General features: G+C 48.1%; 1 protein-coding gene across 1 annotated transcript in view; it reads right to left on the bottom strand.

Moving 5' to 3' along the window:
• The window catches only part of CTIF (cap binding complex dependent translation initiation factor), a 142,743-nt gene that overhangs the window by 104,331 nt on the left and 15,122 nt on the right, over nt 1-23,290 (bottom strand). Inside the window, exons 2-4 of the mRNA XM_058824100.1 lie at nt 11,733-11,945; nt 8,612-8,673; nt 2,668-2,677 (exon numbers count right to left, since the gene is read on the bottom strand). Of these exons, the coding sequence (XP_058680083.1) occupies nt 2,668-2,677; nt 8,612-8,673; nt 11,733-11,912 (252 nt within the window). The 5' untranslated portion in view covers nt 11,913-11,945. The remainder of the gene's footprint in view (nt 1-2,667; nt 2,678-8,611; nt 8,674-11,732; nt 11,946-23,290) is intronic.

Below are 23,290 nucleotides of genomic sequence, written 5' to 3'. Positions count from 1 at the left end.
GAATATTGGTATTGCCATACATCAATGCTCACCAAGAAAAGCCACTGGATACAGCACACAGTTACCAATTAGATCACAATCAGAGGTGATTTTAATAAACCAGCTTGTCTCCTGGCTCTAACTCATGGCCTGGGGCTTTCACCCTGTTTACCTTCCTCACCTTTATCAAGCACTGACACTAATATGGAAAACCAAATTGTTTTTTAAATAAAATTGCTGCATTAAAAACTGTTGAAATGTCTGCTGAAGATGCTAACAGTCCCAATTGAGAACTGCCTGAATACACTCATGTTCAAACTCACCAGCACAGCCAAGCTCAGTATTTCCCCCAAATTTCTGACCAATTGCCATAGATTAACAACTTTTTACTGGTACCTTACTGAAGGGGACTGAAATCTCCAGAATGAAAATACAACCCCCAAAAACAGTCCCACACACTTCTGAAGGCTTTGTGTCCTGCAGTAAAGCTCCTTCATGCTAAAATTGACTCTCTCTGCAGACTTTCTGTGGGAACTGGGCTGCTCACACCAATCTCATGGGTGATGCTCACGGAGTGGGTGAGAGCATGCAGGTGATGATTGCTCTTTAAAAAAACACCCAAGCAGCAAAACCCTTCACCAGCATCATTGAAAGACCATAAAAGCCCATTCCCAGACTCCAGAGGCAGCTGGAGTCCAGCAGAAAGCCACGGCTTGGCGCTGGTGAGATGTGGCACTGCTCTTCCTCCATCCTGTGTATGTTCCACACGCAGCTCCTGCTAAACAAACCCACCATGCTGCAGGAACAGAACTGGCTGCCAAGGCTGACAAACACTGAAGAAACAGCTGTAATGGCACAAAGATCTCTGCCCTTTGCCTCCTGCTGACACAATTCCACATTACTCTGCTGTGTCCTTCAAACACCAAGGGTCTCCCAGTCTCTCTCAGTTCCCCAAACAGTCCTTGAAGAATTACTCAGAGATCTTATTTGAGCTCCTCCACCTATCATTTCTGGTCCACACTCACCAGCAGGAGATGGGACCTGTGAGCCACACTTTGGGACTGGGGGGGAAAACACCATCCCTCCAGAGACTGATTCCAGAAGCTGCTCCAACCTATGCCACTCCTTCTGGCCAAGCTCTGCACCTTCTCAGGAACAGCCAGGCTCGTGCACATTGCCAGCAGCCCTCCTTTGGAAACTAGCTGTCAAATCTAACATTTGCATTTTAATTAGCAATAATCGTATGTTTCACTTACACTGCAATTCACCTTTGCAGTGAGCTCTTTGAGGCATGAACTAATTAATCCTGCTGCCTTTGCCAGCCCAAGAGTTAATATCTTCTGCTGCTTCAGTGCAAGTCTGAAAATCCTATTTGCAGAAAAAGAAGATAAGTTTCCCCAGTGCAGAAGCCATAAATGGAAACACAGTGATCACCTACGTGGCTGCTCTCAGTGAAGATAAGTATGGGTGAAGTGGGCTGTGCTGGTGGAGATGCAGATCAACCCTGGCAGCAGCACAAGTTCCAAGTGTCCTGAAGTTATCAGTGGATTCTGGATGGGATTCATGTTCAATTCTATGTAAAAATTTCAATATTCAATATTCAATTTCCTCTGGTGGGCCAGAGGAAAAATAACAGGAGGCTGTCAGAGTTCTCAGGCCCCCAAAAACCTCTGAGATATCCCCCGGCATAACAAGGGTCTCACATCTGCACCCAGGAGATCCCTAGATCAAGTTGTGGGGTGTCCCTCAAATGGTACCTCAACTTTGATCTTACCCCTGGTCAGACCAGAAAACAGCTATTGTGTAAAAGGCCCTTTTTGAGGTTTTTTTGCAGTGGAGGTTTTCACACACCCAACTTATGCTGCTGTCAAATCTTCCCATCATGTAGAATTTTTGCACTGCACTCCAAGTACCTCCCTAGACCTACTCCAGAAAAACCACGCCAATTTTAACAGGGAAAACCAAAGGCTTAATTACTTTAATAACTCAAAATACACCTTAAAAAAACCCCAACAAAACCCCAACCATAAGATTACTCTAAATATCTTAGTAGGGTAAACTTGCTAGCTTCTTTCTCCTCAAAGTATTACATAATGGTGTAAGAACATCAGTAACTGTTATAAAAATGGATGCAGAAGCCCCAACCCCTTTGGCTCCGTTCCTTCCCTTCCCAGGTAGGAACCTTCCCCAACCCTCTCCAATCTGCAGAAGGGACACCAAATATCACTTTGAGACCTTCTTCCACCAGAGAAATTAAGGTTTTATCCATTCTTGTGTCATAATACAGGACCAAAGGATTTGATCTGATGGACTTGGAAGTAGGAGGTTAAGCTTACAAGATCTTTCTGGACTACCTGGGAAAGGACCAAGCCTGTGTGGTTGTGTTTTTTGGACAACACTGAAGAGCCATGCCAGCCAAGGATTTGCTAGATAGCTCATTTACACACACGGATGAAGAGGAGGAAGGCTGCAGGCTCTCAGAACGGCCCTGAGAACTCCAGATGTGCTATGGAAACCCATCAGCAAGGCCCTGTCCCAGCCTCAGAAGAAATGGCTCACGTCATCCCTTCCCTGCCTAGAGCTCCAGCACTGACTGACCTATTCACCCAAACCTGGAAAGATGGAGACCTCAAAGGCAAATCAAATCTCACAAAAATAAGAGTGTGGGAAGCTCTACAATGGGCAGACAGGTTCTGGTCTTCTTTACCCAAACAGAAAATGAGGGTGACAACATGTCCTCTCCTGTGAGTCACTGGTGACACCAGGCCCAGAAGACACCTTCTCCCACCCTCAGTTAGCAGCAGCAGTTCTCCAGAGCAGGCAGCAAGGCAGTGAAACATCTCCCTCCTGACACCCAAGCAGGTGTCTGCTTCACACGAGGCACTACTGCTCCATGAGGCCAAGCCCAAACCCAAGTCCCAGGGAAAGTTACACCTACACATTAGCTGAAGGACTTGATTTCTTTCTCAGCAGTCCTCTCCAACCATAACTGAGCAGGGCTGCATCCACTAAATGAGGAGGCATCACCCGGCAATTACAGGCAGAAAAGTGAGTGGTTTTCTTAGAGCTGCTCTTTGCCCATGGGCAGGTCACTCCACCTAAAGTCCTACTTTCTTCCTCCATCAGACAGGCATGCATCAACAAGCACTCACTGGCAAAGCCAGTCTTCTGCTTTCTCCTTCTCTTGCTTTCTCCTTCTCTTTTGGAAACACAAAATGAGTGTCTGCAGCATCAGCCAGCATCCACCTGCCCCAACACATCCTCGGCATGGTGGACAACCTCAGCTGAGTTCATTGTACGAACGGGCCCTGGCCTACAATATGAGCAGGCCAATAAGATGGAGAACTCCAAATGTATTCCCCAAAAACATGGAACTGTTGGAACAAGTCCAAAGGAGACCATGAGGGTGATAAAAGGACTGGAGCCCCTCACCTGTAAAGACAGGCTGAGAAAGTTGGGACTGTTTAGCCTGGAGAAGAGAAGGTTGTGTGCAGACCTCACAGCACCTTCCAGTATCTGAAGAAAGTCTAAAGGGAAGCTGGAGAGGGACTCTGCATCAACAACTATAGTGACAGGACAGGGAGTAATGGGTACAAATTGACAGAGGGGAAATTTAGACAGGATATTAGGAAGAATGTTTTCACTGTGAGGGTGGTGAGACTGGCTGAGGCTGCCCAGAGAGGCTGTGGATGCCCCAAGCCTGGCAGTGCTCATAGCACATAAGGCCCTGAGCAACCTGTTCCGGTGGAAGGTGTCCCTGCCTATGGCAGGTGGGTCATTTTTAACCTCCATTCCATCCCCTTAACATTCTGTAATTTCTAAAAGGCTTTCCAGAGTCATCCCTCTTGTTTTCTTTCAGATCTGGACCGAGGGACAGGCAACTCAAGTGAGATACAGGCTGTCCACCAGTCCAGGGAAAATGAATTCGAATTTAGTCAGGAGACCCTGCCAATCCACTGTCTCTCCAGCCCTATCTGGTCAGCCAAGAATTTGGGGCATTACAAGCTGCCTGCTGATGTCACTGGATTTAAGCCAGCAGGACAACTTCACTGCTAACTTCAGTTAATCTGGACCCAGTGACATGTCCCCTGTCCCAGACCATGATCCCTTCCCACCTGCTTCTGCAGCATCCACCAGGCAGGATCTCCTGGAGGCTGATCCCAGGAAGTCAAGCAGCACTGATGCCTGAAAAAGAAAATTTTCTGGAACTGTGAAAGAAAAAATCTGCACAGATAATTTGATTTTCCCACTCTCCACTAAAACTGAGCTCCTCTGTGCACTGCAATCTGCTGTTACACAAGAGACAGCCTTCACACATTGCCCCTCACCTCCTATTGCCTTTGCTTTGGCAGCATGGCAGCTTTTCCAGCCGTGACTGCAGGACATGGACATGGAATGACAAGACCTTAGAGCTCATCTCATTCCATCCCCTGCCATGGGCAGGGACACCTTCCACTAGATGAGACTGTTCCAAGCTCTGTCCAGCCTGGCCTTGGATGCTTCCAGGGACCCAGGGGCAGCCACAGCTGCTCTGGGCACCCTGTGCAAGGGCCTGCCCACCCTCACAGCCAAGAATTCCTTCCCAATATCCCACCTAACCCTGTCCTTCTCAGTGGGAAGCCATTCCCCCATGTCCCTCCTTGTCAGAATCTTATGCTGGCACAGTTAGGGATGCTCTTTACTCCAGGCAGTCTGAACTCCAGCCAAGGCCCAAGAGTGCAAACCCACCACCCCACCCTGCCACCATGTGCTGCTGTTCCTGCTGGTTTAACAGGAGGGAAAGTCATCTCCTTCACCACCAGCTCCTCAGGGAGGACAGGACAAGGGTGCTACAAGCAAGGTGTGGGATCATCAGGTGTGATCTGCACACCCTGCCTGCTCCTTCACTGCTCAGCAGATCAGCAACACAACCATCACCTGCAGAAGCCTCTGGGGGCTCAGACCCTGTGCCAAGCTCCTGCTGCACCTGGTGGGGCACGGACACAAGCAATGGGATGCAAGCACGTCCTGTTTCCTGCCAAAAACACAGGTTTTTCCTTGGTGCTGATGGGTGACAGCCAGCCACCATGGGGGAGGGAGGGACTTGGCCAGGAAGGAGGATTTTCAGCTCTCCCTCTCCCGCCGCCTGGAGAAATGGCACAAACCCGCAGAGTTGTTCTGGTTTTTGTTAATGCCTTTTACATAAGGGGAGCCTGGGATGCAGCTCCTGCCAGGCCTTTCATGTACCAAGAGCTTTGCTGGATCCCTCAATATGCACCATACCAGATTTTTTTACTTAATGAATTGCTCTCAGAAATATATCAAAGAGCTTCCTACTTGCCACAGCCTCACAAGGGGAATGCAAATAAAGTATTATATAAAAACTTCCCACTGGCTCTTTTTGGAGAAGAAAAAAAAAATCCAAACATAAAAGAGTTTAAAATTATTCCATTATCTAAACCTTCCTCTTTGCAGAGGCAGTAAGGTGCTCAAAGAATATTTTGAGTACCTGGTCTTTGCCCCAGAGGCCCACACGTGGTGAGACCTGGCAAACTTTCAGGGGTTTAGTGGAACATGGCCACACCATGCAGCAAACAGAGAGATCCCTGCAGGAAACAAGAATTACAGATGAGCTGAATGTAATTGTGAGACCAGGATTTTCTCAGCACATGAGTTCACAAAATGTATCTCATGAGATTCCTCCATCTTCTCACAGTCACCCGCCCAAGAACTGGAAAGACCAGGAGGTTTCAGGGGGAATTTTCTCTCTTTTTAAGCCACTGCTTTTTATGGGATGCCTTTCTGCCAGCCTATGGGAACTGACACTGTCTCACACAGCTGCTAATACAGGTCTCACCAAGTAGTGCAAGAGCAGGACAAGTCTGGGTGCTCTTTTCCAGAGACCCAACAACATCAGAAACCAGCAATTTAGGAATATCCTGGACTGTTTTTACCTTCATTTTTAATGAAGGTGAAAACACTTTAAAATGAAGGGTAAAAACACTTCATTTTTACCCTTGTACTGTATATTATTCAGAAATTGCTCTAACCCCCTCACTTGTACAACAACCAGTAGATGCTTATGTACACAGATCCTATATAAAAATGCATAACACACACACACACACACACAAAAAAAATCTTTCTTTTATTTTTCTTTACCTTGCTGGATCATATAACCCAGAATTTCAAAGTACTCAGGGATGCATAGAGGGATTTTTCAGGCATGGGAAAGTCATCTTCTCTCTAGGTTTCCCCATAACCTTTAGGAAGCCAATTACTTCTGAAAAAGCAAGACTGGACTACTCTGTCTTCACAGAAAATGAACCACATGCTGAATATATTTCTAGGACTAACCCAGATTTCCATATAAATGCCCTTTCTGATGGCCACGTGAGGCATACCATGGTCACTGATATATAACCCACATTTTCACATTAGCTGAAGCCAGCAGAAATCTAACATCCAAGTATTTTTCAAGTACGACTGGCAATGCAGAGATCTCAGCTGGAAACACAGGAGGAAAATTAGGAATTCCATTTCCTGCCCAAGTCTCTCAAATACATAAAAAATTGCAACAAAATACCTCCATCACAAAAAAAAAAAAAAACCCAAAACAAACAAACAAACAAACAAACAAACAAACAAAAAAACCTGAAACCAAACAAACCCCAAACAAAACAAAAAAAACCACCCCCAAAACACAACCCCTTCCTCCATTGGGAAATAATTAGCTGGCTTCTTCCTTAGCAGGTTTGAAAAGCAATTGATAATTTTAATTCAGGACAAGCATCATAGTAATTGCTTTTTTTTTTTTTTTTAATATCAAAAGATTTTTTTATGTGAAAACAGCCAGGAATGGTAAGAAACTGCACTTGGTCCTCACCAGCAGTGTTTAACTCACATATCAGTGGCAGTGAGAGAAATGCTTGCCTGGACAGAGGAACAATAGCTTGCAGCTCCTCTTTGGTGCCAAGGAAAATTTGTTACTCACAGTTAAAGGAAGCCAAACATGGAGAGAGATAATTACTAGCTCTGCTGCAGGCTGGGAGAGAGCCCAAACACAGGGTAAGCAGCTTGGGCATGAGCGAGTGCTGTTTGTGTGTAGGAAAGGAGCTCCCTGTAGGAGGAGATCAAACACATTTAATTCCCAGGGAAAAAAATATAGCAAGAAAACAAAAAAAAAAAAACAAACCATGTAAGCTGAAACAAAAGAGTGCATGGCACCAGGCAGATGGAGGCTGTCAGGAAAGTAACACCCATGCATGACTCCTGCATCCTCCTGTTGTCCCCACCAGCCACTGGCACATCAGCAGAGCCCTTGGGAGAAGGGCCAGGGACCTTCCTTCCCTAAGGAAAGCCCCTGATCCACCCAAGGAAGCCCGATGGAAGCAGCCAGCCTCCCAAGTGAACATCCAGCAGCTGTCTGCAGCGCTGGGAGGGACCCTGGATGAGGTTTTGCTGCTGAATATTTTGAAGCAGATTGCAGCTGTAATAAATCAAATACACAATTCCATCTGGCACCTTCAGGAGCTCATCCAAAGCAGTGCCTCTGCCCAGCACGCGCCCTCCTACAAAACAACAGCCTGCCTTTGCTGGGTGCAGGTGTTGGTAGAGGTGCTACCAGCATCCCAGGGCCAGGGCAGGGATGGGATGCCTCAGCCCCCATCCCTCAGCCAAGAATTCCAGCATGGCTCCACGGGAGAAAGCTGTGCCCAAAATGAGAGCTGCAACCTGCCCTGCTCAGACTGGCACAGCCTCTTTTACACCCTGCAAGGGGCTCCCAAATTCCCCCTCATGGATCCACACACAAGACTGCATCTGGAGGACATCAAGCAGAGCAAGAGAATGAAAGCCACCAACTTGAAGCCACTTCTCTGGGTGGGACATCCATCAGCCACAGCAATTGGAAATGCTGTTTCCCCTTCCCCCAGATGCCTAAATCTCCTCAAGCAAGTGCTGCTCTCACAGAGCTGATGGTCTCATGGTGACACAGCAGCTTGTCAACCAGATGAGAATGGTCAAACACAAGCCCCCATCCAACCAAACTCTCTTCCATGGGGGTACTCACATGAGGAGGGACAGCCACCTCCAGCAGTGCCTGGTAAACACTCCTCACTTGTGTTCACACCATGTTCAGGCACCAAAATTGACTCACACCTGGCTCCTGTCTGCACACAGGCTCTCAGCACGTGCAACTTTGCTTCTTCTGCCAGCTCACCCTCTCAGCTCTGTAATGCTCTTCCCTCCAACACCATCCTTGTGCTGCAGCACACAACAGAGCAGCCCAGCTACACACAAAGACCCCTTATTCCAGCCACATCTCATCCTTCCAAGTCAGCTCTGATGCTCCTAACAGCTTCCTCACACAGGTGACAATAAGAAAGTCTTCTGGAATAAATGTGACACGCCTTATTTTTTCCCCTTTAAGCTCCTGATGAAAGCATCCATCCGCACATCAGGATGTTGCCCACCTCCCATGGTTTGGGCAGGAATGAGCTTTCAGATGCCAAGCAGAGGGACACATCTCCCCTTCCATGGGAGAGGGACAGCTGGCAGCACCTCCCAGGCGAGGCAGTGCAAGAAATAAAGGCAAAGCTCTGTGGAGGAGGAACTAAACACAAACCCTACCTGGTTATGTTCGTGGGACGACGAGCCCTTCCCTCGGGATGGGGAACAGCTGCCATCAAGCTGCTCGCTACAATCCGCCGTCCACTGCAAAAGGGATAAAAAAAGGGATTGTGTAAAATAATAGCTGGGCTGGGCAAAACTGCTGTGTCAGTCCACAGTGCACAGAAAACACCGTCCGGCCGCGGGCATCGCTGCACACGTGTGGCACCCCCTCCTTTTTGAGGATGATCCCAAAGGCTTTGGCTTGGAAATGCTCCACCCGCTGACAGTGGGTACAGGGAGGAAGCAGCAACAACTGTAGGGAAGCATTTGATATGGTGCTTTGCAATAAAATCCAGCCCCAATACCTCCCTGCTGACTCTGACACTGCTTGGAACCCCAGGTGTGTGATACACACTAGGGTGACTTATCACTCATTTCCACGGAAAGCTGGAAAATTTCTGCTTTTCCCAACCCTCGTTCCCAACTCTACTTGCTTCAAGGACAGATACACACCCTGGGCTGTGTTTTCATTTTAAACAGAACAGAAAATTAGTATGGAAGCTATAGGCCATTGCCTGGAGTTTGGCCATTGCCATAGGTGGCCATAGAAAATTAGCAGACTCTTAGGCCAGCTTGCCCCAAGGTTGGGCAGCAAGGTGCCTCCACAAAAATAACTGAATTTTGTGCCATTTGTTGCCTTATTTTTTTTCCCCTAAAGAAATGTAGGGCTGCATCATACTGGTGAAAAAAAGCCCAAAACCAATTTTCACTAGACAAACATCAAAGATGCTGCTTAATTACAAAGTCATTTTTGTCACTCCTTCAACAGAGTAGAGACTGACCAGCCCCACCTCTGAGGTCTTTCATGCTGGAAGCACTTGGCTGCTCCAGAGACACTCAAGGCTTAGTACCATCACCAAGGATGTGCCAAGAAAATGAAAAGTCATTTCCATGCAAACAACCACCTCAGAGCTCCCTGACAGGTATGGATGAGACCACAAAATAAGAGTCTTCACTACAACTGCCCACGATCCCTGCCCTCATCAGAGAGCCCATCCAAGCTCACAGATGGGGGCATTTCAGTCTCCCCTCATTAAAGAGCTGCCCATCACTCTCCTGCCACTTCTGCTGAGGCTCCTGGGCAGCTCATGACGCCATCACTCTTGAGAGTCTTTTATTTATCAGACGTATCCCTATCTGCTCTAACAATTTTGAGTGCAACCATATTCCTGGGAAGGTCTCTCAAGGTACAAGCTCACTCATTATCTCCACAGCAAAATAAAATCACCTTTTCCCTCTGATTTTCCTCTTTTTTCCTGGTGGGAGCAAGGCTGGAGACATCCCCACCATGGGAACATCCAAATTTTGGGATTCTCTGAAGTGGCAATGGATTCAGCTTCCCTAAATCCATTTTTTCCTTCCTTCCCACAGCAAGGAGAGCAGCTGTCCAGGGATATGGTACCATCCAAGCAACTCACACACACATGGCTGAATGGATTTATCCACTCTCAGGCAGGGAAAACATCACAGCCATAAGGAAACAAACTGCAGAGAGATTAAGTAACTTGCCCAGCATTAAAGATTTAGTTTCTGGCAGAGCCTTGCAGTTAAAAACAATTTCCTTGGTCTCAGCTGAGTGCCTTTCCCTTAAATCCATCTTTCTCCCTCTAGCTCTCATTAATGAGGGAACGTGCCACCTTCCATCAGGCTGGCTTCCACCAGGGTTACTCCAGTCAGCTGCAGGATATGTGCAGGATATGTTTATTCCCTGCTTTGCTAAGAACTGATCAGGAAGAGAAAATCAGAAATAAAAACTCCTGATTATTTCTTAAAGGTGAAAAAATGAAAAAAACCTTTGTGAGACCTGAGATAATTCCTTCTTAGTGTATCCGTTAAGACATGGCTTGATAAATGCAAGTGACCTAAAGTAAAAGCCCATCTTCACTTTCTGTCCAGTATACAGCCCTAGAAATACAAAATGTTGCATTTTGATGGAGTTCCACAATAAATCCTAATTAAACTTCTGCATCAGTGGTCTGGGGTACAACCTCATTTAGCTGCTTCATTTGAGTTGTCTCTGTAACTGGCTTAATTAAAAGATTTAATGTTCAGATCTTTCATTATTACAAATTTTTCCTTTAAAATAAAACCCAGCCATCTTGAAAGAGAACACTCTCAGAACTGACATTAAAAATCCAGCAGCTCCTTTCTTCCAGGGCAAGCCAGGAAGGAAAGCTAAAATGCCATTTCCACAACTGGAAGATGGATTTTGTTGTTGCAATCAAGGATCTTAATGCAAAAACCGTACATGGTATGCCATGAGAATTAGAAATTTTTGTCCTTAAAATGCAGAGGGAGCCTGAGCTTACTGGCAGAGCAGTGGAAAGGCTAGAAGAGGTTACAAGACTTTGTCTATTATTTTATTTCTGATTCAATACTACTTTTGAGCTTGACACATTAATAAGCAGAACTTGCGTGTTTGACCTGAAGCCCCTCCAAAGCGTCACTTCAAACACAGACACCTTCCAGCCTTGGGTTAATAAAATCACTAGATTTTTAAATATATTTTCTCCCCTTTCTAAGGGCTTTGATCCTCAAATTGTAAAAGACCTCTTCACCAAAATCTATTGTTAAAAAGGTTCCTTTGTTTGGTAATTTCTTTACATTGAGATTATATAAAACAGGTCCAGAGCTCTGGGTCAGATCCTCAGCTCCAGCAAACCTGCAGAGTTCAGACAGATCAGATCAAACACTGCTGATACCAGATAAAGATGGGATCCTTCACATGTAGAATCATGGAACAGTTTGGCTTGGAAGGGACCTTAAACCCCATCCCATTCCACCCCCTGCCATGGGCAGAGACACCTTTCACTGTGCCAATCTGCTCCAAGCCCTGTCCAACCTGGCCTGGAACACTTTCAATGTGTTTCAATGCACCTTGAGACCACAAAAAACCAAATCCAGCATCAGGAGACTGCTACCAGCAGCTTGGAAACCTCCAATACATCCCCAAACAAGTGAGCTGCCCCAAACCCAGCATTCCATCACACCTTGCTCCACATCCAAGCCCTGAAAAAGTGACGTCAGCCGAGAACACACTCTGTGAGCCCCCAGCCCCTCTCCCACCCCACGGTGAGTGGGAGGCGGTCCCTCTCACCCACCTGTGAGACGTGGGACTGCGTTTTCTCGCTCTCGCCGTCGCCCTCGGTCTTGTCGGTGAGCAGCCCCTGCACCTGGTACTCCAGGACGTAGCTGTCGATGAAGCGCTCCAGCTCCTCGATCTCCTGGGAGCGGCTGCTCCCCGCCTCCGAGGAGGCCGATGCCACTGAGGAGCTCTCCATCCCTTCAGGGGGCACACCAGGAACACAGGGAGCCTGAGGAAGCGGGATAAAAAGGACAGCGAGGAGTTATTTCCCAGTAATTATCAAAAACCCAAGCAGACAAAGCCTATCGGTTGCCACGTGCAGGATTTTTTTTTGCTGTACACCTGCATTTACAATACAATTTCTAATAATCCTAGGTGGTTGCTTTTAGGGCTTCCAGGCATGCAAAAAATGTTCCATTTATGCAATATTCCTGCATTTAAGGACAACAGACATATTTCCTGGCCTCCTGCTTAAAACCCAAATTACTGAAAATCTCCAGACATATGCACGAGAGGAAAAAAAATGTGACACTAAAATGCTTTATTTAATAAATCCAAAGCACTAGTTGTTCTGGATATGGGTGAGAAGCTGGGGGTAATGGACATGTCTGAGGAAGAGGATGATAACTGAAAAGCTTCTCTAGGGCAGTGGCAGTAAATAATGCTTAGCTAATGATGCGAGTGTAAACGGTCCAGTGAGGAGGTGAGACAGAGATCACAACAGAATTCACTTTTAAAACCTCTCACTGAAGAAAATTGCCTCTACAGGAGATGTAGGGGATTTATAATTCTCATCTCCTTCCTTCTCCAGGGCTTCTCCAGGGCTTAATGACTAACACAGTAAAGAAAGGAAATCACCAGCTTCTCCCGAGGCACAGCACTGGGCTCTGCTCTCCATGACAGGGACAGGACCCAGAGAGAATGGCTGGAGCTGTTCCAGGAGGTTTGGGTTGGATCTCAGGGAAAGGCTCTTCCCCAGAGGGTGCTGGCACTGCCCAGGCTCCCCAGGGATGGGCACAGCCCCGAGGCTGCCAGAGCTCCAGGAGCCTTTGGACAGCGCTGCCAGGGATGCCCAGGGTGGGATTGCTGGGGGTCTGTGCAGGGCAGGGGCTGGGCTGGGTGATCCTGGTGGGTCCCCTCCAGCTCAGGGTATTTAAAAATTCTATGTTTGGGAAAAAACAGGCTGTGGCCCAATGTCTTGTGGTCAAGCTTATATTTCTCCCTTCCTGCAGCTGGGAGGGAGGAGACATGAGAGCTGCCAGCACACTGCAGGACACAACAGCTTCATCCCTCTCCCTCTCCTTCACCAGGAATATGGGTAGTTACAGTCTGCTTTGAGACAAGCATAAAATCGCTAAGCAAATCCAGAGTGAGTCACATGCCATCCAGAAGGGAAGGGGAGGGAAAAAAAATCTGCTCCCAGCTCATGTAGTTTCTAGCTCCTGAACTATTTTCTCCTCTGTCACCTCTGAACAATTGTGGCACCATTTGGAAACTGCCGAGAATGAGCAGTTCTGGCCTAAGGATTTCATCTGCTCAAGGAATTATTCCCAAATGTGCCCAGACTGTCAAAAAGGCTCATTATGTAGACCAATATCACACATTAGCTCCTGAACAAAAATCATATGCCATATTAAAAAGGACAAAGAAAAAAGAAGAAAGTGAAGAAAGAAAAAAAGAAGGAGCCCCAGAGAGTGTGGAGCCCTGGAGGAGGGCATGCTTCTCCCCTTCTCACTAATTAGCACCAATTACAAAAAGGAAAGCACCAATTATCAAACAGGAAGTGCTAAAGAAGGAGCTGAGAGAATAGGAGGCTCCCGTGAGTCCTGGAGGGGTGTGATGGCACAAGGCAGGAGACAAATGACACAGGTGGCATCACTCAGGATGGAGTGAGCAGGGTCAGAGGTTATCCTCCATCTCACTGGGCCACACGTTACCCAAGCCCAAAGGGGTTTTTGTCTATTTCAGACAACACAAACCACATATCTGAGACATTTGTGGATCTCTACTGGGAAACTCTAAAACAAATTCATCTTGTGGTAGTTTCACCTCTCTCTGAAAGAAACCATCACTCCACAGGAAGAAAACTCCTGCTCTTCCTGGCGATCTGTGCCTGGAGCTAATTTCTCACCTCACCTCACCCTCAAAACACATACAAAAAAGGTTTTCAAAGAAAAACCCACACTTGAGCATCAAAGCATTTACTATCTTCCCACACTGAGCAAACAAATGCTGGTGAGAGCTCTTGATGAAGCAGTGATCCCTTGGCTCTGTGTTGGCTCAGCACCTACCACAAAGGATTCCCAGACACCAGGTACATTCCTTAATCACAACAAACAGAGATCAGTCTCAAATTTGCTCTTTTTTATCACTTCCCCCTTCCCTCCACCCTACTTTGCCAAAGCACAAAGTTTGTAAGTTTTGGGGGTCTGAAAATTAACTTCCAAAACTTTCCTATCCCTGAAAGTGTTCAAGGCCAGGTTGGATGAGACTTGGAGCAACCTGGTGCAGTGGAATATGTCCCTGTCCATGGCAAGGGGGTAGAACTATAGGATCTTGAAGATTTATTCCAACTTAAATCCTTGTAAAACCCTATGATTTAACAAAGCCCATGTTGTGCTCGTTACTGTGACCATAAAAGAAGGAATCATCAGCAGAAAAAGTCAATAGATGTGCAAACTGCTTATTATAACTTAGTAATTATCAGCATTACTGTAATGTATAATTATTATTAATAGCTGTTATTAAGGGTGATCTAAATGGGGTTCTTGCTCTAGCAAGATTATACAGTTTTTTTAGCAATTATACAGTTTTATCCTTCATCAGCAAATAATAACAACAAGCATTTTTTTATGACACTTGTAGGCTCATTCCCTTTTTCCCAAAGGTGCTCCAGGCCTGTTGAACTTGTGGAAACAAGTGGTGAGTTTGATAGGTGAAGAACAGTAACGGAGAACAAACCTGCTTTGGGTTGGGAGGCAACAGAAGAGTGGAACTTGCAAACACAATGACTTAAGAAGTGGTGAGTCTGTGATGTGAAGACCACAGACATGCAGGACAGGGATGCATTTCCATCAGGTCACTGGAGGATGGGTGAGAGGGCCCCACATGCACATCCTCCCCAGGGAGGAGGCTCCAGCCATTCCCCTCCATGCCAAAAGCTCTCCAAAATCTGGACTGCAGCAGCCTGGCAGCGCCAAGACAGAACAGAGGGCAGCTTCCCACAGACTGTCCCCTGGGATGAGACGCACCTGTGTCCCAGCCATGCCAAGGGACTCCAGCCCCCAAAACAAGCTTCTGGGCAAAAACATTACACCAAAACTGCAACCATAAAGAGATCTTCCTAAAACAGTTCTTACAGAACCACTGAGTCATGGAATTGTTTAGATTGGAAAGCCCTCCAAGACCATTCCTCCCCTGGCACTGCCAAGGCCACCACTGACCCATGTCCCCACGTGCCACATCCACATGGCTTTTAAATCCTTCCAGGTATGGGGACTCCACCAATGCTCTGGGAAGCTCTGCTGGAAGCTCTGATCAAGCCTTTCCATGGAGGGATTTTCCCCAGTATCCACCCTGAGCCTCCCCATGCCCAGCCTGAGGCCATTCCCTCTGCTCCTGTCCCTGTTCCCTGGAGCACAGCCCGACCCCCCCGGCTGTCCCCTCCTGTCAGGAGCTGTGCAGAGCCACAAGGGCCCCCCTGAGCCTCCTTTGCTCCAGGCTCAGCCCCTGCCCAGCTCCCTCAGCCTCTCCTGGGGCTCCAGCCCCTTCCCAGCTCCGTTCCCTGCCCTGGACACGCTCCAGCCCCTCGGTGTCTCTCTTGTGCTGAGGGCCCAGAGCTGTCCCCAGCACTGGAGCTGCCTCAGCATTCCCAGCGCCCTTTCCAGCTTTCCAGCCCCTCTGCACCAGCCTAGAGCTGTAGGGGGCTGGGGTGACCCAAGAGGAAGCCAGTTCTCACTTCAATTCATCCAGACAAACCCACATCCTGACCTGCTGTTAGGACACCAACAGCACACCTTGCTCCTATGCACGGTCCAACGTGACTGAGCACAAGCAAAGGAAAGAAAATAAAGAGATTGCTTTTGCAAGTGTTTTGCTTCCATGGGATGGATGTTAAGAGCTTAAAGTGCTCTTGCACACTTGATGAGTTTCTTTGAGGGTTGTGGCTTCCAAAGGCAAGAGAAACAGAAATACCACACTGTCACACACAACCAAAATGGTGAAAGTTGTAAGCAAATTTTCTTGACAACTACACAGCCAGGAGCTAATACCCACTGCCAACACCTAGGTAAGGTAATTGGGAAAAAATCTCTAAAATACAGAGTTCAGGCAGAACTACTTCATGCACAGGGCTTCCTCTCACCTGAACTGAAATTCAATTATTGAAAGGTGTAACCACCTCCAAAGCCCAACAAAGGACAAGTGCCCAGCCCATCTTTCACTTAACATGGCCTCAGCTGTTTAGGCTTGACTGACTGACTGACTGATGGTATTTAATTGAAAACTCACGTGTCTTCTTTAATTATCCTTCAGTTAAACACTAAGAAAATCCCAGGCCAATCCTCCATTCCTCCATGACTCCAAAGTGAAGTCAGGAGGAATGCAGAGCATCCTTTATGCAGAGAATATTTATTTCTCAGAAATGCCATCGCAGGCCAGCTGCTGCAGAGACAGGCTGTGACAGGCTACAGAGATATCCTGACATCCCTGAAAGCCTTTGTCTTGCCACATGGGATTTATCATCCCACAGTTTTCTAGGAACAAGAGATGCTTCCTATAAAAGGCAGCTGCAGTGCAAATTCTTGACATATCAATGCAGCCACCTGCTTCCAGAATGTTCTTTGACAGGACATCCAGCATCCCTCTCGTGTTTGTTCTCCCTTGAGTATTTATAACAGACTGTGCTCCAGCAGGTCCCTTCTGCTCTGAGACACCTGGGACACAAACTGAGGAACAGCTCAGCAGCCCAGATTTGTCTGTGCCTGAATGGGATGATGATAAAACCAAACCAAACTGATGCCCAGGGAGACACAGGGAAAGGCCCCAACCCTGGCCCACACATCTCATCCTCTCTCATGAGCAACCAATGACAACTTTCACATCTCTTGTGCAGGCTCCAAAACCCACCCCACTGTTTTCTGTCCCCTACAGCCATGCTGGACATCCCCTTGTGCAGGTGGAGGTGGATATCCAGGCTGAGGTGACACCCTCTTCTGCTCAGTGCCTCTCTGGGGCTGGGCAGGGAGGAACAGCTCACGGTCAAACCCTCCATCATCACCTCCCTCACACTTCCTGCTCACTGAGACTCCAAGCCAGGCTTCCCAAAGCAGCTGCTGAAGCACACACAGGAGGAGGAAGTCCCTGCAGCCCCAAACAAGAGAGATGCTTTGACTATACAGAGCAGGGAGGAGCTGATAGTGCAGGACAGCCCTTCTACTTGTTATCTGCTTCTTATCAGCACCTCTGGGTCAGGTGAAACTCTCCGTGTGTCTCAACTCTGCAAACAACCAGCTCACGCTCTGACAGCAGCACAGGCACGAGGACCTTTGACTGTCTGTGTTTGGGGCTGGAACTCCTCGCCAGCAGCACGGTTTGATTTCCAGCATCTCCTTTTAATGAGCCTCTTCTGCAGCAATATTTTGCCTCTCCTCATCCAGCCCTTTTCCAACAACAAGTAATTAGCAATGCGTCTTTCTCAAGCGGTGAGAGCATCTCAGAGAATGAGAGGAGCAGTTTATCTTTATTGCTGGCAGGCAGCTCTCGTACCCAGCCACCCGCAGGAACAGTTACTATGGAAAATAAAAGCAACAGAGATGAACCATGACTCTCTGTACCCAGGTACTGCTGCATCTCCACAAAGCATCATGCGTCTGTCTTGGATTTGCTGCTCCAAAACCACTACCTTTCCAGACATCAAAACATCAAGCACAGAAATGTAAATTATTATACCCTGGATCTGACCCTTTTCTAATTAAAATGTAAACACCTTTGAAAAACACATGAGTGTTTACTGCTGGAGCCAGCCTTGGGCTTTTCAGATACTGATGCACTCACAGCTGGCTGAGCATTTAATGTATTTCATCATCCCTCCAGTCTCAGGTCTGCTTTCTGGTACCTGGTGATGCAGAAAAGCCCCAGTGACAGGACAGGAGCCCACCAGCTGTCACACTGCAGTGCCACTCATGAGTCTGGCACAGAACACAGCAGGCAAACACCACGGTGCACTGAAACAGAGCCATCAAAATAAACACAGAAATAAATGGAGGGAAAAAAAGAGAGGGACAGACAAGTGCCGCAGAATCCAACCCAAAACAACCAGCTTCATCCCACAAGACAGGGAGAGGAGTAACCAGAAAGCCAGAAATCCTTATTCTCACCCAGACAACAATTTATTATGTAGCTTGCTTCCCTGCAATAAGCAACTCTTTGTGGTTGGAAAGTGAGTATTTTTCCTTTTCTTCTCTTTAAACAAAACCAAAGCCACATCACCTTTAGAAACATAAAATCCTTTAGTGTGTCAAATCTGTGCATGAGGTTGGAGTGGTTTTCCGCCAGATGGGCTTCCTTGTCTGGGGGAAGACATTACCTTTGGCTTGTGATAAATACTATCAAAAAAGGAAAGGAAAAAACAGCACACAACTAAGAAAAGTACTGTCTGAACGTCAAGTGAGAGGAGGTGGGTTTTTATGGGCTCACCCTGTGGTGGGATGCTCCACTACAGGGGATATCAGGACAAGGAGGCTGCTGGGGCATCACTGGCTGCAGCAACAACAGAAAGGAACACTCACAGATTTTGATACAAATTCAATACATGCAAATGCACCAGCATTTCTAGATATACAATCTGAAACAGGCCATAAAAAGCCTCCAACCACCAACCCCTGAATTGTGAACAGCCTGAGTTTTATAACCTATTTTACAATGGTTCATGCCACAATCTGTGACTTAAGGCAGACATAATAGATTTCCATATTCCCCTGCTTCTACTATAAGCTAATGGAATGAGAACCCACATTACATGCTACCCTTGTTGTTTTTCACCTTCACAAGGAAAATGTTGGCAGGTAAAAATATTGAACAACTATTATGAATATCTGAGGAAAGAGCATTTCACACATGCTCTTCTCTTCAGAGCTGCGCTGTTTCTCCTTGGAGAGCACACAGCATCACTCTGGTAGCTGGGCAGGACATGATGGCTGCAGGGATCTTGCTGGAAGATATGAACCAAGGATGTTTTCCTGCCAGATGAGCTTGCACATGTGCACCATGCACCTGTGTGTGCCCTCCTGCCATTCACCTGGCAGGCTGCAATCCTCAGGCAACTAACACCTGGTTTTGTGCCCAGCTCTTCTGGCACCCCGTAAGATGAGCCACGATGCCATGGAAGCAGCAGCCAGGGTACAAAACTCTCCATGCAGGCAGAGAGCACAGCCCACATCCTAAATAAAAGCACCACAACCATGAGCTCATCCATACACAGTCACTCGCGCACCCGCGCCCGCCGCCACGCATCATCCTTTGTAAATAACCAAAGGGAAACCATTATCGGGACCAAATCTTTTCTTTACAGGCACCCAGGCAATATAATAGGCACTTGGGCTGCGAAAAGCTCTGTAATCCTAAAAGACACATCCAACTCTAAGTTGAGATGTCAACCTGCTGAAGTAATCCATCCCACTGGTGGCTGCCCACAGGAGGGACTGGGTGGGAGCAGTGCACCCCGGTCAGTAGCAGGGCAGGCACGGAGGCCGCTTAATCCCCATTAAATCATGCCCGTGGCTCACTGGCAAAAAGCATTTTTGTGCCTCTACACCAGCTTGTAGCAGCATTCAGAGAACATACCTTGGCCACCAGCCAAAACACTGGAGCTGCCACTCCCGGATGGATTTTATGCTAGGAGGAGCCAGCTGGTCCTCTCCTCCTGGGAATCACAGGATCACAGAACAGTCTGGGCTGGAACAAACCTTTAAAAGTCATCCAGTCCAACCCCCTGTCATGAACAATAACACCTCCCACTTGATGAGGTTGCTCCAAGCCCCATCCAGCCTGGCCTGGGGCACTGCCAGGGATCCAGGGGCAGCCACAGCTGCTCTGGGCACCCTGGGCCAGGGCCTGCCCACCCTCCCAGCCAGCAATTCCTAATTCCCAATGTGCCAAAATCTGTGCCTGCCCTCTGGCAGTGGGAGCCATTGCCTGGGTGCTGTCCCTGCCTGCCTTGTCCCCAGGGGCTGTGCAGCTCTCCTGGAGCCCCTGGAGGCCCTGGCAGGGGCTCTGAGGTGTCCCTGGAGCTTCTCTGGTGCAGCTGAACAGCCCCAGCTGGGCCAGGCTGGCTCCAGAGCAGAGGGGCTCCAGCCCTGGCAGCAGCTCCGTGGCCTCCTCTGGATTCCCTGCAGCAGCTCCAGCTCCTTGTGCTGCTGGAGCCAGGGCTGGGGCAGCTCTGCAGGTGGGCTCTCACCTGAGCCCAGGGGCACAGGGGCAGGATCCCCCTGCCCTGCTGCCCATGCTGGGGATCAGCCCAGGGCAGGGGGTTCAGCCTGGGGCAGGCCCAGCTCTCACCCACAGCTCCCCCAGCTCCTTCTCCCAGGGCTGCTCCCTCTGCTCAGCCCCAGCCTGGGTTGATCCCAGGCGCTGCCCTGACCCAGGTGCAGCACTTGGCCTTGTTAAAACTCGTGAGGTTCCCATCTTTAAGGATTCTCACCTCCATCCCAACCAACTGCTTCCCTTCATCACAGCTTTCCTCTTTTTCGGAAATGAACCTCTTCTGTGCAACAAGAATAGGGACAGGAGAGCCTCTGGTGAATCCCAAATTCAACATCTCTGGAAGATGAGAAAGATGAGGAATGAGGAAGCAACATGCTTTTTGCAACATCAGCCACCTTCTGCACCATCAAAAGCAAATTTTCTGTGGGCTCCTGTTGCTAAAACCAAAGGCAACAATCCTTTCCAGCCTTGGGTATCCTGCTGGTTGGGATGGGTTAACATGCAAAGAGCATCATCTAAGGCAGCTCTCACACCTTGAGAAGACCACAGAATCATGGAATGGTTTGGGTTGGAAGGGCCCTTAAATGTCATCTCATTCATGTCATGAGCAGGGACACCTTCCATTGTCCCAGGTTCTCCAAGCTCCATCCAACCTGGCCTTGGACACTTCCAGGGATCCAGGGGCAGCCACAGCTGCTCTGGCAACCTGTGCCAGGACCTCATCATCATCACAGGCAATAATTTCTCCACAAAACAGTTTCCTCCCAGATGCCCTTGCAAACCCTATATCCATTTTTCAGGCTACAAGGATGTCCATGCCGTGTTATCCCACATAATTTCCCACTGCACTTAGGAAAGCAAGTGTAATACCTAGATAGACCCAGGTTTTACACTGGGCTCCCAGCAGCTGTCCCAGCAAGGACCACGATGCAGCACAGGCACCACAGCACCCACCAAAGGTCTCACCTTGCCCAGGGATGCTGCTGTGTGCAGGGATGGGCTCCCTGTGTGACCCCACCCCACTGGCAAAAGTCAGAGCAGCAGGAATGCCCAGCCCAGGACAGGAGGAAACCAGACCCTCCAAGCTTTGCTTTGTACAAGCAGCATGAGCCCAGCCCACCAGCTCAACCCTCCTCTCAAATCCATCCCCAGCTTTTAGCTCCTTCCAGCAGCTGATGAGGCAGCTTGAATCAATTCACCAGGAGAATGCCTGCCTTAGGGAACCAGCCCAAAAATACCAAGCACCTCCCCAGACAGGAATTTTTGGGAGCTACTGGCCAGCCACCAGCCTCCTTTCTGAGGCTTGAAGTGCATTTTTTTTTGCAATCACTCCCAAACTATCACTCTATTGGATGCTCTGTACCAGCAATGCTGCCACAGATCTCCAAAAATTCCCTTTCCAGGTGGCCCCACTCCACCTGTGGTTATTCCCCCTTGAAGTGCAGTGAGTGAGGGATGACAAGAAGCCAGCAATGGGGGTGGGAAGAGCAGCCTGCTGACTCCCAGGGTGTAAAGATGCTGCAAGCACTTGCACAGCTGCACTTATCACCCAGGGGACCTGGCTGAGCCCTAGCAGGCAGGAGCACGACAGGGAGGGGTTTGTTATTACAAAGCAAACAGAGGACAGGTACTTTCAAGACATGACAAGTAAATTGTTTTGAAATGAACATGAGCTCGGCCGGTCTGTTTACCTCCACCAGCAGCAAGGACAGTTGGGACTGGCCCTGATCAAGACAGCTTTGGGATTTACCAACCCTGTGCTCTAATCTTCCCTGCTGTCAGTGACCCTGACACCAGTCCCTTCTGCTAACCCCAGGTCTCACACCACAGGATCACAGAGTGCTTTGGGTGGGAAGGGATCTTCCAGTTACCCCCTTGCCATGGGCAGGGACACCTTCCACAGTCCAAGGCTGCTCCAAACCTCATCCAACCTGGCACTGGACACTTCCTGGGATGGGCCAGACACAAATTCCCTGTGCAACCTGTGCCAGGGCCTAAACACCTACTTTTTTCCTAATATCTAATCTAAATCTATTCTCTGTCAGTTTGAAGCCATCCCTCTGTGTCCTGTCACTCCAACAGACTCTCTCCATCTTTCCTGTAGGCTCTCTTCATGCAGTGCAAGAAAGCCTTGCTGAGTTCCAGTATTGCTGCTGGTGTACTGGGGACAAGAACATAAAATCTGTTCCAAAATACCCTTGAGTTGCTCTTTGTGTCCAGCTGTTTCATCCACCACAGACCCAAATGTGCCATGCACTTCACGTGTGACTGGTGTGACACCAGCTCCTCCATCCTGCCTCATTTCCCTCTCTTGTAAAACACAAACACTGCTCTTTTCTTTCACAGTACACACTAAATTTCCACAGCTCTCCATTATGGTGCAAAGTAACTTAAGACATTTCATTTAGGATTGAAACGGGACTTGACATTATTTTGTTTCCCGTCTCTCATTGAACCCAGCTAAAAATACTCTCATCCCCCACCATTATCCTTGGCACCATGATTTCTCTACATGCTAATTAAGAGAAAAAGCTAGAGTAAGCAATAATTATTTGTTAAGGACAATTCACAGGAAGGATAACTTGGGGCACCCACTCAAAGGATGCAGCAGGGCAACGGGATGATGGGGGGAGGGCTGTAGGTGCAGCACAGGGGAGCAGCATCTGCAGCTTCAGCAGAAACACCACAGCAGGACGCCTGCTATTCATGTACCTTTGACTTCAGAGATTAAATAGAGAGCTCAAACTATACTGCTTTGCAGGGAAAAAAGAAAAAGGAAAAAAAGGAAAGAAAAGAGACAAGGGAGAATTTGATTAATCAAGAGGCTGCTTAGGGATATACACCCAGATGGTATCTCACATCAAGGGCCCTTGAAGGTAAAGCCCCACCACTCCCAGCTCTTAGGTGCCAGCACAGGGTAGGGATGTTCATCTGAGGGGTCTCTATGACCCAACAATTCAGCAGCAGAATTTCAAATGGGATGTGAAAAGGCACTTCTGCAATAAGTTATACAGTATGAAAGAAAATAAACCTCATTCCTAGTGCTGAGGTAGTGCAGGACTTGGAGGCTTCAGAGGAAGACACCAAGAATGC

Source organism: Ammospiza caudacuta, chromosome Z (genome assembly GCF_027887145.1).
Source record: "Ammospiza caudacuta isolate bAmmCau1 chromosome Z, bAmmCau1.pri, whole genome shotgun sequence".
In the NCBI taxonomy this organism is placed as follows: domain Eukaryota; kingdom Metazoa; phylum Chordata; class Aves; order Passeriformes; family Passerellidae; genus Ammospiza; species Ammospiza caudacuta.
This window is presented reverse-complemented; position numbering and strand designations above follow the sequence as displayed.